The sequence below is a fragment of the Lycorma delicatula genome, chromosome 13 (assembly GCF_047948215.1).
Source record: "Lycorma delicatula isolate Av1 chromosome 13, ASM4794821v1, whole genome shotgun sequence".
Lineage (NCBI taxonomy): Eukaryota > Metazoa > Arthropoda > Insecta > Hemiptera > Fulgoridae > Lycorma > Lycorma delicatula.
In genome coordinates this window covers 54,153,830-54,167,987 of record NC_134467.1, presented here as the reverse complement: position 1 = coordinate 54,167,987, position 14,158 = coordinate 54,153,830, and the positions used below count along the sequence as shown (strand labels likewise).

Below are 14,158 nucleotides of genomic sequence, written 5' to 3'. Positions count from 1 at the left end.
TTATTGAATTTCACCTTTTCCTAGTTTTTTATGTTTCCCTCCTTAACAAATTTTTTAATTTGCAGTACATCGCTGTTTCAATTTCTCTTGCCTTACTCTTATATCATCTTTTTTTCCATTTTATGTATCATTTATGTTGTTAGTCATGGATTTTTTTGGCTGGCTCTTATTTCCCTCAGTGTTTTGTAGACCTGCTATTTCACTGGAACTTTTATAGCTGTTCCACCAGAAGTCAATCAGTTATAGGTCTTTCTGGTCCCATACAGGTTGTAATCACCTTCTGTGTTTGAAGTTTGCTTGGTTTTATTCAGATTTGAAGGTGTTCTTAAATGTTGCTGCTCCACTGAATAGCATTTATTCATAATTTTATTACAGATTAATGTTTTATCACCACTAACAATATGATCTCCCTCTATGAATCATGAGACCTCACCGTTGATGAGGGGGCTTGAGTGCTCAGTGATACAGAATAGCTGGATCAAAGGTCAACCATATTGGAGAGGTATCTGTAAAGAGCCAGACTAAGGAATAATTCCTGAAAGAGGGCATGTATTGCTCTCTGAGCTCTTTCAGTAGTAGTTAAGGGCATAGGTCAGGACGACTTAAACAGCCATATCAACATCACTCAATCCTCAGTAATGCGCAGCTGAAAGCAATGGAAAACTACAGCTGCTTTTGTTTTCCAAGAAAATGTAGCTCTCTGCATTTTCATGTAAAAATTATGGAGACGCCTTCATTGGTAACATATTCCGGAGGTAAACTAGTCCCCCGATCGGATCTCCAGGTGGGGACTACTAAGGAAAATTAAAAAATAACATTCTATGAGTCTGAGCGTGGAATGTTAGAAGTCTAAAAAAGGTTGGTAGGTTAGAAAATTTAAAGAGGTATATGGATAGGATAAATGTAGATGTAGTAGGAATTAGCAAGGTTTGGTGGGAAGAGGAAAATGACTTTTGGTCAGGTGATTTTAGAATAATTAACTCAGCTTCTAATAATGGACAGGCAGGAGTAGGTTTCATAATGAACAAGAAGAAAGGGAAGAGAGTAGAGTATTTCAAAAGGCATAGCGATAGAATCATTGTAATAACGATAAAATCAAAACCTAAACCGACAACGATTGTTAATGTCAGTATGCCTACAAGCACCCATGATGATGATGAGGTAGAGTGTGTATACAAAGAAATTGACAAAGCAATTAAACGCATAAAAGGAGATGAAAATTTAATAATAGTTTGAGATTGGAATGCAAGCACTAGAAAAGGCAAGGAAAGAAATATTGAAATATTGTAGGTGAATGTGGGCTGGGTAAAAGGAATGAAATAGGGACCGACTTCAGTTTTGCACGAAGTATAATTTAGTAATTGCCAACGCCCAGTTTAAAAGTCATAATAAAAGAATAAATACGTGGAAAAAGCCAGGTGATACTGCAAGGTAACACACAGATTATATCATGATTAAGCAAAGATTTAGAGATCAACTCATCGACTGCAAAGCTTACCCTGGAGTAGACATTGATAGTGACCATAATTTAGTGTTAATGAAATATAGATTGGGGTTTAAAAACCTGAAGAAAAGGCGTCAGATGAACATTGTAGGACATCGTAAGAGGTTTGAGTAAAAAAGATAAGGTAGAAAATGAAGAAGAATGGGAGAATGTTAAAAAGGAAATTCTTAAATCAGCAGAAGCAAACTTAGGCAGAACAAAGAGAACTGGTAGAAAACCTGGGATTTCAGACAATATATTGCAATTGACGGATGAACGTAGAAAATATAACAATGCTAGTGATGAAAAAAGTAAAAGGAACTATTGAAAATTAAGAAATACTGTAAACAGGAAGTGCAAACTAATGAAAGAAAAGTGTTCAGAAGTGGAAAGAGAAATGAACATTGGTAAAATAGACGGAGCGTACAGGAAAGTGAAGGAAATTTTGGGGTCCGTAAATTAAAATCTAATTGTGTTAAACAAATCTAAAATGTGTTAAACAAAGATGGTATACCGATATTTAATACGAAAGGCAAAGTCGATTGGTGAGTGGAATATATTGAAGAGTTATACAGAGGAAATGAATTAGAAAATGGTGTTATAGAGGAAGAAGAGGAAATCGAAGAGGATGAAATGGGGAAAAACAATGCTGAGATCTGAATTTAAGAGAGCATTAAAAGATTTGAATGGCAGAATGGCTCCTGGAATAGACAGAATACCTGTAGAATTACTGTGCTGTGCTGGTGAGGAAGCAATTGATAGATTATACAAATTGGTGTGTAATATTAAGAAAAAGAGGAGTTCCATCAGACTTCAAAAAGAGTGTTATAGTCATGATACCAAAGAAAGCGGGAGCAGAAATGTGAAGAATACAGAACAATTAGCTTTGGTTTCAGGAAAAGTATAGGGACAGGAGAAGCAATTTTAGCGCTCAGATTAATAGTAGAAGGAAGATTAAAGAAAAACAAACATACTTGGCATTTATTATTTATTATTATTATGCTTTTACGGCCAACATGGGACCACTTAAGTCAATTTTAGTTGGATCTTTTCTGAGAAAAGCGTGTTATTTTACTCTTCCGAACTGCCCAATATTTCTTCATCCGTTCAGATCTTGCTTTCTTTTCTTCATCCGTAAACACCCTCTTCGTTGTATTTTGTCGTTTGTCTGTCTTTTGTTTAAATCTAATGCTTTTATCTTTTAGCTTTGTAATTTTTCCAGTTTTATTCTGTAGGTCAGTCAGGGAAATTCCCAATTCTTTCATATCTTCTCTAATTTCTTTGATCCATCCTACTTCTAGCTTTTGGAACCAGAGCTTTTCAATGATATTTCTTGACAGTCTTGTTTCCGGTGTCCTTATGAGATGACCAAAGAAAGAGATTCTTTTTTTCCGCATAGTATCAGTAACAGGCTCTATTTCTCGATACACCACCTCATTTGGCACAATCCACCATTGGCCTTCTTTTTGGTGTTTTTTATTGATACACGTTCTGACAATTCTCCTCTCTATTTTCAGAATTTTTTCAATTCGGTTTTTCTGAGTGATTTTGAAAAGAGTCTCGCTTCCGTAAGTGACTTCTGGCTGTACTACAGTTTTATATTGTTTAAGTTTTGTTTTAGCAGAAAGGCATTTTTTGTTATATGTTGACCAAGTTAATTTTTGGGATTTAATCATTTTATTTGTCCTGTTTTGCCATGTCACTTTTTCATTTAAATTATAAGTTATTATTTCCCCTAGATATTTAAATTGTTTTACTATTTTAATTTTCTGATTGTTTACCGTAATGTGCTCTATTACCAGAGGATCTATGGCCATTAGTTCAGTTTTTTCGAAAGAGATATGAAGCCCTATCTTTTGTGCTAGGTTTTGAAGGCTCATGATTTGTGTTTTGGCTTCTTGAATATTATTTGCTATATTACTTGGCATATACTTGGCATATTACTTGGAATATATTACTTGGCATTTATAGACCTAGAAAAGGCATTCAATAACATAGACTGGAATAAAATATTCAGCATCTTAAAAAATTTAGGGTTCAAATACAGGGATAGAAGAACAATTGCTAACATTTACCGGAAGCAGACAGCTACAGTAATAATTGAAGAACATAAGAAAGGGAGTCCGACAAGGTTGTTCCCTGCCCCTGTTATTTTTTAATCTTTACATAGAACTAGCAGTTAATGATGTTAAAGAACAATTTAGATCCGGAGTAACAGTACAAGGTGAAAAGATAAAAATGCTACGATTTGCTGATGATATAATAATTGTAGCTGTCAGTAAAAAGGATTTAGAAGGAACAATGAGTGGCATGGATGAAGTCTTACGCAAAAACTACCGCATGAATAGAACAAAATGAAAGTAATGAAATATAGTAGAAATAACAAAGATGGACCACTGAATGTAAAAAAATTATGGAGGTAGAAGAATTTTGTTATTTGGGAAGTAGAATTACTAAAGATGGACGAAGCAGGAGCAATGTAAAATGCCAAATAGCACAGGCGAAACGAGCCTTCATCAGAAATATAATTTGTTTACATCAGAAATTAATTTAAACGTCAGGAAAAGATTTTTGGGAAAAAAAGTATATATTTGGAGCGTAGCTTTATATGGAAGTGAAACTTGGACAATCGGAGTACCTGAGAAGAAAAGATTAGAAGCTTTTGAAATGTGGTGCTACAGGAGAATGTTAAAAATCAGATGTGTGGATAAAGTGACAAATGAAGATGTGTTGCAGCAAATAGATGAAGAAAGAAGCATTTGGAAAAATATAGTTAAAAGAAGGGACAGACTTATAGGTCACATATTAAGGCATCCTGGAATAGTCGCATTGGAGGGACAGGTAGAAGGAAAAAATTGTGCAGCAGGCAACGTTTGGAGTATGTAAAACAAATTGTCAGGGATGTAGGATCAGGGAACAGATTCTTACGGATGTAGGATGTAGGGGGTATATTAAAATGAAACGACTAGCACTAGATAGGGAATCTTGGAGAGCTGCATCAAACCAGTCAAATGACTGAACAAAAAAAAAAAAAAACAATACGATAAGAAATTCATCTTCTTTGTTAATATCGATCAAGAATCGTCAAGGCTGTTCCATTCCCTTTTTCTTGTCTTCTTCAGACAGAAATGAAGAACCTGTGTTCAGTACAAGTTATTCGTATTCAAGACATTTACAATAATATTTCATATAGGATCTCAAAATCTGAGGAAATTTAATCTGTTAATAGGAATTAAGTTGTACCCTTACTAATTTCATTGTCAGTTCTTCAATTGTAAGTGAAGATCATCTAGAATAATTTTTATTGTGAACATTCATTCTTCCTTACTGAATATGATATACATTCTATGCTTTCATGTTTTTCCTACAAATCACATTTTTCTTATTTGTGATAATAAATGAGCCGTTACCGTTCAACAATGAAATTTTTACTACATTAAACAATGCTATTAACTTTATGTTAACATAAAAATTTTTTAAATAAATGAAGCAAATAATATCAGTTGACCTAGCCATTTAATTTGTAGTAGTGCTACAAATTATTGTTATTTATTACTGTGAAAGCTGTTATTATTATTATTATTATTGTTTGGGCCATTAGTTCCAACATTAACTGTTTAGTTTGTTATCAGATGTAATTCTGAAGGTAAGTCAAAATAAAAAAGTTACTTCAGGATGTTTTACCTCATTTTATTTTTACTGTGATGTTTTCATTTTTGTAAATTTGATTGCTTATAACTTGAAAATGAAGGCATTTATCAAGAATAGTTTTCGCCACTGTTTTATCATAAAATTTTATATTGAAATCATCTACAACATTTCCACCTTACTATTTAAAAAAAAAAGGTTTGATTCAGGTGGATTCAAGATGGCAGAAAAAAATTTCAAACACCATAAAGTAGTTAATATATTGTATATAAATCTTTCATAAAGAAGTTATTCTATATTGTAACTATATAGATCCACACTTGTGTATAATTCCAAGTATCTCTCAGATTTGAAATATGAAGCTGCTTCCATACTTTAATATCAACTTGATTACAAACATGGTATTAAACAAATTACCACACATGCTGCACTATGCAGCCATTCAGTGAATTAAATTGACACATCTGATATAGCAAATGTGAAAAAAAATTTATGTAAATACATATTTCTTGTATCATCGATTCATTTTCAGTTTTGTCTGCTTTCCTGTGTTTGTCAGTACTGCTATCCCGCATGGTTTCTAATTAGTGTTCTGTTGCATTTCATGTTTACTTAGGTATGTATTTTTCTTCATTATTAATTGGTGTACTATATTATTTTAAATTATTTATTAACATTTTGTTTAGTTTCAGTTCAAAATATAATTTTTTGAAATTTAAAATTAATTTCTCTTGTGCATGCAGCATTGCGATGTTAATAACACGGTATAGTAATTTTTTTAATCATTTTATATATATATATATATATGTATACACACATACACAATATTGAGTATTCTGGGACACTGCTTAAATGACAGATCTTTAATGGAACACAACTATTGTCTCTATATGATAGATAATAGCATGCAATTAAGATATTAGGTAATTAGCATGCAATTTTGTACTTATGTTTGAATTTTGGAAAGATTTTATAAAAAATAACCAGAAATGAATAACAATTTGTGGACTGCTGTAAAACATTACTTAATTAAAAGGTTTTATGATTCATTCGTACTTAAGATAAATGATCAAAAAATTTATTCTTAGTAGACCTTTTTTCTCAAATAGTTTTTAGAAATAATCCTGATAATTTGTTCAAAGAATTATCATTCCTATATATGAGATTGTTAAAAAATTATCTGATCTTAATACATTAAAAATGTTTTATGTGTTCAGTTCGAGTGTCTATTTCCTTCAGCATGTAATCATTAAAACTTGACACTCAGTTCAATGATTTCTCCCATTGTTTAAAACATTTTTGGAAATCTTGTTCAGAATGGCAGTTAGCTGTATTGTTATATTTTTTTATAATTTCTAAAGTTTAAAACCCTTTACGGCATTTCCAATTCAGCAATTAATCTGAAATAAGGGCCATTATTTAAAGAAAAAAGGTAACTGATTTGCTGATAACTTTAAATCCTAGTTTCTGATTTTTTTTATGGGTTCTAAACCTTTATTTCAGAACTGTATTTATACAGAAGATCATTGCAGACAAAACTAACAAATAAAAATCTAATCATTACACCTTCTTTTTTGACACTCATTTTTGTACTTTTCATGGCAAATAAACTAGGTAATCGGTTTTATTTTATTTCTATCTACATTTTTCTAAATTAAAAATAAATTTTCTTATAGAATATATTTTAATATTCTTACATAAAAGCTACTACCAGTTTCTGCTGGAATGTGTGTAAAGTAATAAGTACTAATATAAAGCGCTTAATTTTTATTTTATTATGTAATTTTATAGATGCTTTCTTAGAATATTTATTCTAAAATTATTATAATTTTTTATAAGGATTAAAGTATGTTGAACATATTACAATATTTTATACCTTTAAAATATTGTAATATTTTACAATATTACAAGTTAATAAAGTATCAATAAAAAAAAAATAGTTATATATTTATGAGACTTTTAGTATATATAACTGTGTATGTGTTAAATTTACATCTTAAACATCAACTGATAAATGTAGGCAGAGTTTTTTTCTTTCACTTTTAACAACAAATAAATATTTTATTCTGAATAAATCTATAATAATGCATTATGCAGTTAATGTCAGGAACAGTAACAGTATTCATCTGTATCACCAATGGAGTTTTAATCTCAACTGCAGCTATTTGTATTGTTTTCTGTGCGCAAATTGTTTATTAAAAAAATATTCATCTATCTAAACCGCTTTCCCTTTTGTAAAAAATTAGATGTTGTCTTTACCAGAATAATTTCATAAGGTGACTGTAAATGGGATGCGATCAACTTAGTTAAAGGAAGATGATTAAAAGTTGACACTATACATTGTCGTTCACCACTTGCACCATTAGAAAATCATTTTTTAGTAAAATTTTAACCTATGTCTTGGCTGAATATTTATTTCAATACCGGGAAAGAAATGGTTCTGTTACTTAAAATTTGTTACTAAAAATTTATGTCTATTAATTCCATTGTTATTTGCATATTGATTTTTTTTTAACCTTTAGGGACCACCTTTAGGTATTGCTTCAGAGAATGCGATGAATGATTTGTAGTGCACGAAAATACCGTGCCTGACCGGGATTCGAACCCGGGACCTACAGATACAAGGCCAAGACCCTATTACTCGCGCCACAAAGGCTGGTTTGCATATTGATTTGTAATCTTTGTTGTTACTTGTACCAACCAACATACAACTTGATATGTGCACTTGTTGATCAGTGATGCATTTTCAGTATGTACAGTTGTTGATGAACAACATACATGTTGATATGTAGTTTTGTATGTAAAAAATTTCACTGTTCTGATCGCCAGTTTAGTACTAATCACAGTCAAAACAAAAAATGATCAGATTGCATTTTTTATAAATTTTAAAATAATTTTTAATAGTTAGATTTACTTTACATCATTAGATTTACATTTTTTAGATTTATAGCTGGACAAAATATAGGTGCAATATTATCTTCTGTAAGATTATAAATTTTAGTTGCATCGCATAGTAAAAATATGTATGTACCTGATTTCATTTCCCTGTATGATGTTTCTACTCTCTTAGATAAATAATAGCTGTAACAGGAAATCAGAAGTCTTAATGGTGTAGTCTCACTAAAGAAAGGACGAGGAGTAAAAATAGGTAAAGTTAGAAATAGATTTAAAATATGATAATTTTGAAACTTCACCAAGGCCGAAATCAGATTTTACTGAATACTTTTAAGAATGTACATTATTTCATAAAAAATATTCATTATATTTTATTTATTAAATCTGCTTTAAAAGTAACTTTTAGTTCTGCTGTTAAAGTAATTTGTAGCATGATGGTTTTCACTGAATATAATTTAAATTGGGAATAGATAGAATTATTCAGTATTGCAGATTATTTGTTGCTTGATTATGATTGTTACTATATTAAGTTTTGAACAGTAAAGTGTAAGCGAAGCCATCTATGTTAAATATTATATAGAAGCACCGATGCGTAAATTTTGCATCTGAAATAGATTTTAAACTTTACTTGAATTGAATTAGATGGAAAATACTACAGGAATGTTAATCTTCAAATAAAAATTCAAATCAATTTTCTTTAAAAACTTTCATTTGTTTTTAAATAGACTACAAAAAAAATATAACAGAATGAGATTTCAGTTTAGGTATTATGGATTTAATGATACTTCTAACTAGACTATTAACATTAATAGATTGTTTGTTCTGTTTCTCAGTCGCTTTACCCCTTTTTATCTGATTTATTTGTAATTTTGTTATTGCTATTCTCCTTAACATCCCTATTGAAGTGTTTTTAAGTCTTGAACTTGTCCCTAACATATTGTCTTTCAGCTGGTAAGCTCTTATTTTAATGTGGTAATCTTATACTCTGATATCATAATTCTGTTTCATATGTTTAAAGATATTCTATACTTTGACTCAAATTATTATCGTTTCAATCAATTTTAATCAAATACCGGTTCTGTTTACTGAGAAAAATTTAAATAACGTGTTTTATCTTTAAATTCATGTATGAATTCTAGTATTTTTGAGATTAAGGCCTGTTCAGTTACTACGGGTAAATTTAGTTATTAAATAACTCTGAATCTGCTACTGTAATCCCAGTTAATAATCGAATAAATTATAAATAAATAAACTAATAACGAAAATATATATCTCCACAGTCTTTGATGTTTTGATTTATAATTCAAATTACTTATAGTATTATTATTAATTACTAATGAAATGGAGTAATAATTAAAAATTCATTTTAAATTAATGGTTTTCACATCTTAACAAGGACAAGCGGTCACCTTACAACAGAGTTTATTGAAACCCCATTTTGCAGCATCTCCCTCCTTTAGATCTAGAGTGACAGCTTCCACTTCAGCCCTATTTCCAAGTACTCCATGTGACGATTTTTAAGCATTTCACATGACTTATTTATATATCTCCAGTCACAGCAGCAGCAGTAGTTGAGTAACTAGCATTCCAATCCTGTAATCGAATGGTTTGTGTATCAGTTTTTTATTTTTTTCTGAACTGAACACTAATGTATATGATTTTTTTATAATATAGTATTTATAATAATAATAATGATAATATTTATAAGGATCTGAAAAAACTCTATGAATTTCACGTTTGGTGATTATTATTTTATCTGAATAACAATTGTTAACCTAAACATTTTTACGATCACGTGGGAATAGTTGGATGGGAATGAAGGATTAACAAATGAAATGGACAACTAACAGATTTTGTTTTAAATTAAATAAACTTATTTTAATTTTTTAAAGTTTTATAAAACAATATCAGGTCAAATTAGAAACTGCTATTCTGGATTTAAAGAAGGGACCTCCCTGCAAAAGGGTATCAATAAACTCTGTTATAAGTTGACAGGCTGCCCGTGTTAAATATAGGGATTAGAGATGCAAAGTTAAAGTTGCTCAAAAGAACAAAATATGTTTATTTTCTTGATTGTTTCTTCTAAAATAAGCAATAAAATTATTTATAGTGATACCTTAATTTTCTGATGTAGATTAGTGTAAACCCATAACATTTAAGGTAACACCTTGTATTTTATATTTATAAATTCACAGTCTTTGCTAAAAAGAAAAATCACTTATTCTTAAAAAATTCCTGATTCACCTTTACCAAACCGAACAACAGAACTGTTTTTTTATAACTCAACACAGAACTTGAATTTATGAAAAAGAGCCTTTTATGCTTTCATTGCAATTTTTAATAAATTACTAAACTGTTTTAAAAAAATTTTACAGAAACAATTATTACTGTGTTGGTGAATTTTTAAATAACACTAAGTAAACAAATTGAAAAATCCTGAAATTTTCTGCATTCCATTGATTTACATAAACAATTTATCAAAATAATTTTAATAACACCTGAATTGTAAAATATTTTATTGTATTTTTTATGTTTAATATAATTACCATAACATTAATTAAAATCTTTTACTTTAATTCTTTATGCTTTACAAAACTGAAACGCTTCACTTATGATTATACCCACCTCATTTATGTAACGTACGAGGTCTGTAAATAAAGTAATGAGACTGGTTCAGAAAAACCTTTTTATTTACAATCCAGTTATACGTAGACTCTATCACCTTCAAAATAGTTCCCTTGGGAAGCCACACAACCTTTCAAACAGTTTTTCACTCTTCATAGCAGTGTTGGAACTCAGAAACCGGAATACCTCCAGATGGTTGGTTACATTTTTTTAAATGTTTTCTACTGTTCCAAAATGGTGTCTTCTGAGGTGGTTTTTTAAAGTCGGGAACAGGAAAAAGTCATAGGGACTCAAGTCAGGTGAATAAAGTGCTTGAGGAACTGCAGAAATGTTTTTCTTTGCCAAAAACAAATTAATTGAGAGTGCAGTGTGACAAAATGCATTGTCATGATGAAGCATTCAGTTGTCTTTGATAGCTGGTCTCACACGGGCAACTCTTTTCCACAGTCTTTCAAGAATTTGTCATTAAACATGTCGATTTACACTCTGTCCTGTAGGGAAAAACTCCTTACGGAAAATGCTATTAATATCAAAGAAACAAATTAGCGTGGTTTTGATTTCTGATTTGCTCATTTTTACTTTTTTAAAACGTGGTGAGTTTGAAGTTGCCATTCCTTGCTTTGGCATTTTTTTTGTGGGTGGTACTCAAATATCCAAGATTCATCACCAGTAATAACATTTTTTAGAAAATCAGGATCAGTTTCAATTCACCCTAGAAGATTGCAGCATACTTTCACCCTGTTGTTTTTCTGTTTAACAGTGAGGTTTTTTAGGACCAATTTTGCACAAACTTTTTTTTTGTCTGATTCGTTTTACAAAATCTGATGGACTGTGGTATGGTTCAAATTCAATTGTTCTGCAATCATTCTGACAGTTAATTGCTAGTTGTACTGTATCAAGACTGATTCGCTCAACATTGTTGTCAGTTTTTGACGTTAACGGTCTTCCAGGGGGTGGATCATCCGCACCTGATTCCTGGCCATCTGAAAATGCTTTAAACCACCTAAAAACTTGGGCTCGTGACAGAGCATCATCTCCATACACCCTTTCAATTTTGAAAAAGTTTCAGTAGAATTTTAATTGAGTTGAATATAAACAACGTTGCTCATAATTAGTATCACCCATTTTTGTAACGTACAACAAAAACTCATTTCATGAAGAGTTTGTATACGTCATGTGGCAACAATAGAATAAAAATATTAATACCTAATATAAATCAGTTGTACATGTAACCATATGTTTACTAGTAACTTAACAGTATGCCACTTTGGCTTCCAAAAAAAACTAATCTCATTACTTTATTTACAGACCTCATATTGCGGTGGAAATTTTGTTTTGTATAATTTTTAATAAATAAATTTAAAATGCAGTATATTTAACTTATACCCTGGATTATAGGATTATAGAAATTAATTTTTTTTTATTTTATTCTCTTCAGCATTAATAAACTGTTTATATACAGTATAGTTTATACTATGATAAACAGATTGCACTATTTTATGAATAAATGAATTAAATTATATCTCATTCACTATATAAGATAGTTTCTAAATTGACTATGGTACACTTTGCTTTAAGGAGAGATTTAGTAAAATTTTAAGCCAAACCATCTCACTTTTAGAACAAAATCTAACTCACCCTCAAATGTACTTATAACTTTCACCTTGAGATAAAGTATACCGCAATATATTAACCAGATTGTACTCCACCTTAGAATTTTTTTTTTGTTTTTTATCTTATTAAATCTTTATTACTAGTTGAAGCTAGTTTTATAACTGCATCGTTTATAAATGTTATCAAAAATAATTATCATGTGGAGTAATCAGGTAGGTTAATATATTAAATATTTTCAATATATTTATAAAAGTAAGTATAATGTAAAACTAAATACTGTATTTAGATTCCAGGGCATTTGGAAGAGAGATTTAAAAGAGCTGACTCTAAAAATTCTTGATGATGAAGATGAGAATAGAAGTATTTTCAATGACATGAGAAAAATGCACATTACATCTTTTATTGCATACGTTGCTTTGACTGAAACACCATCTTTGTGATCATTATTCTGTGGATGTTTACTCGATTCTGTGATGTTATACATATGTTCATTTTAATTAAATATGTATGTTAATGAGATAAAATATAAGACCAAAACTATTGCCTCGCTAAATAAATTAAAAATTTACTGTTTATATGAAACATTTTCTATACTGAATGTATGAAATTATAATTTTATAAATCGGTAGTATGTGTGTGTGTGTGTGTGTGTATGGGTTGAGTATATGTAAGTATGTGTTCTGCGATTAGAAATTATATACATTTTTATGTATTGTATTAATTTTATTAATGAATATATATTTTGTTGATTATCATTTACCAAAATGATTTGTAACAAGGTCGCAGTGTATGTCTTCAGAAACTGGCACAGATCATGAAAATTGTAGTTTTTATAAAGGAATGTAAGTTTGAATGTAATTATATTAACTATTATAATATAATATCATTTGCTGTTTAAGCAGACAATTATTTCCTGATGAATAAACAGGCTGTCATTTAAGGTGCTTTTATTCATAAGTAGCAAATCAGGAATATGTGTGTTCATAACATGTTATTTATTATTTGATGATTAAAATTTTTGAAGACGAGTTTAAATTAATACTGCCTTGGGATCATAAGTGTTCAATTCCTTTAACGATTTATTGAAATTTTCAAACTTTTTATATTATACTATTTCATGTCTGTTTACCAGAGATTATATATATTTTTTCATCTGTGTGAATATATGTTTATCTATAAATGAGTGTTGGTGTAATCTGTTGTATAAGTAATATATTTTATTCTGCAGTACGATATATTTATTATTATATTTACACATTGCATGTTTTTGTCGTTTATTATAAACATTACTTATGTTTAACATAGACTACCATTTTATTTCTGTTTAAAAACAGAATGAAAGGTCCAATGTATAAAGAGTAAATCTCTTTGTTATCAACAATTAAAAAAGAGACCCAGAAAATAATTATTTATACATTTATTTAATGTAAAGACAAATTTTTTTTTATATAGCTGAGATTTGCAAATTAAACAAAACAAAATATTTATATGACCTTGAAGTCCTATTTCCCAAATGATCAATCTTATTTTCATCTGAAGGAAAGAGGTTTCATGTTTACTGTTATATTGCGCAGACTAGCTTGAAAGTAAAGGTCATTTGATTATAAAAAGCTGACATTAAAATATTATAATTAAATATTCTCTAAACAATTATCACACTGTAATGATACACAAGGTTTAAAATACTCTATTCAGTCTCCTTAGCAAATGACATCTCACAGCCACATAATGTAGATATGCATTATCATGTAACAAAACAATGTCCTTTGTTAGCTGCCCCTCACTGCTGATTTTGGGTGAAGAGCATGATATCGTTCCATTATAGTGAGAGTGTTTCACAGCAGACTGATGCAGTAATTGTTCCTTGCCATAATGAATCAATCAGTGACTGGA

At 29.8% G+C, this 14,158-nt stretch overlaps 1 protein-coding gene across 8 annotated transcripts in view; it reads left to right on the top strand.

The window, feature by feature from the left end:
* The window catches only part of Pfrx (6-phosphofructo-2-kinase/fructose-2,6-biphosphatase), a 181,204-nt gene that overhangs the window by 157,295 nt on the left and 9,751 nt on the right, over positions 1 to 14,158 (top strand). For 4 of the 8 annotated variants that reach the window (XM_075380854.1, XM_075380851.1, XM_075380856.1 and 1 more), the window contains 2 exons: positions 5,664 to 5,747; positions 12,552 to 13,293. The exons of 1 other annotated variant lie outside the window; for it this stretch is intronic. In XM_075380854.1, the coding sequence (XP_075236969.1) occupies positions 5,664 to 5,719 (56 nt within the window). In that variant the 3' untranslated portion in view covers positions 5,720 to 5,747; positions 12,552 to 13,293. Of the gene's footprint in view, positions 1 to 5,663; positions 5,748 to 5,874; positions 5,917 to 8,201; positions 8,280 to 12,551; positions 13,294 to 14,158 lie in introns of those variants that run through there. 3 more of the 8 variants (XM_075380858.1, XM_075380860.1, XM_075380862.1) reach the window with 3 other exon arrangements.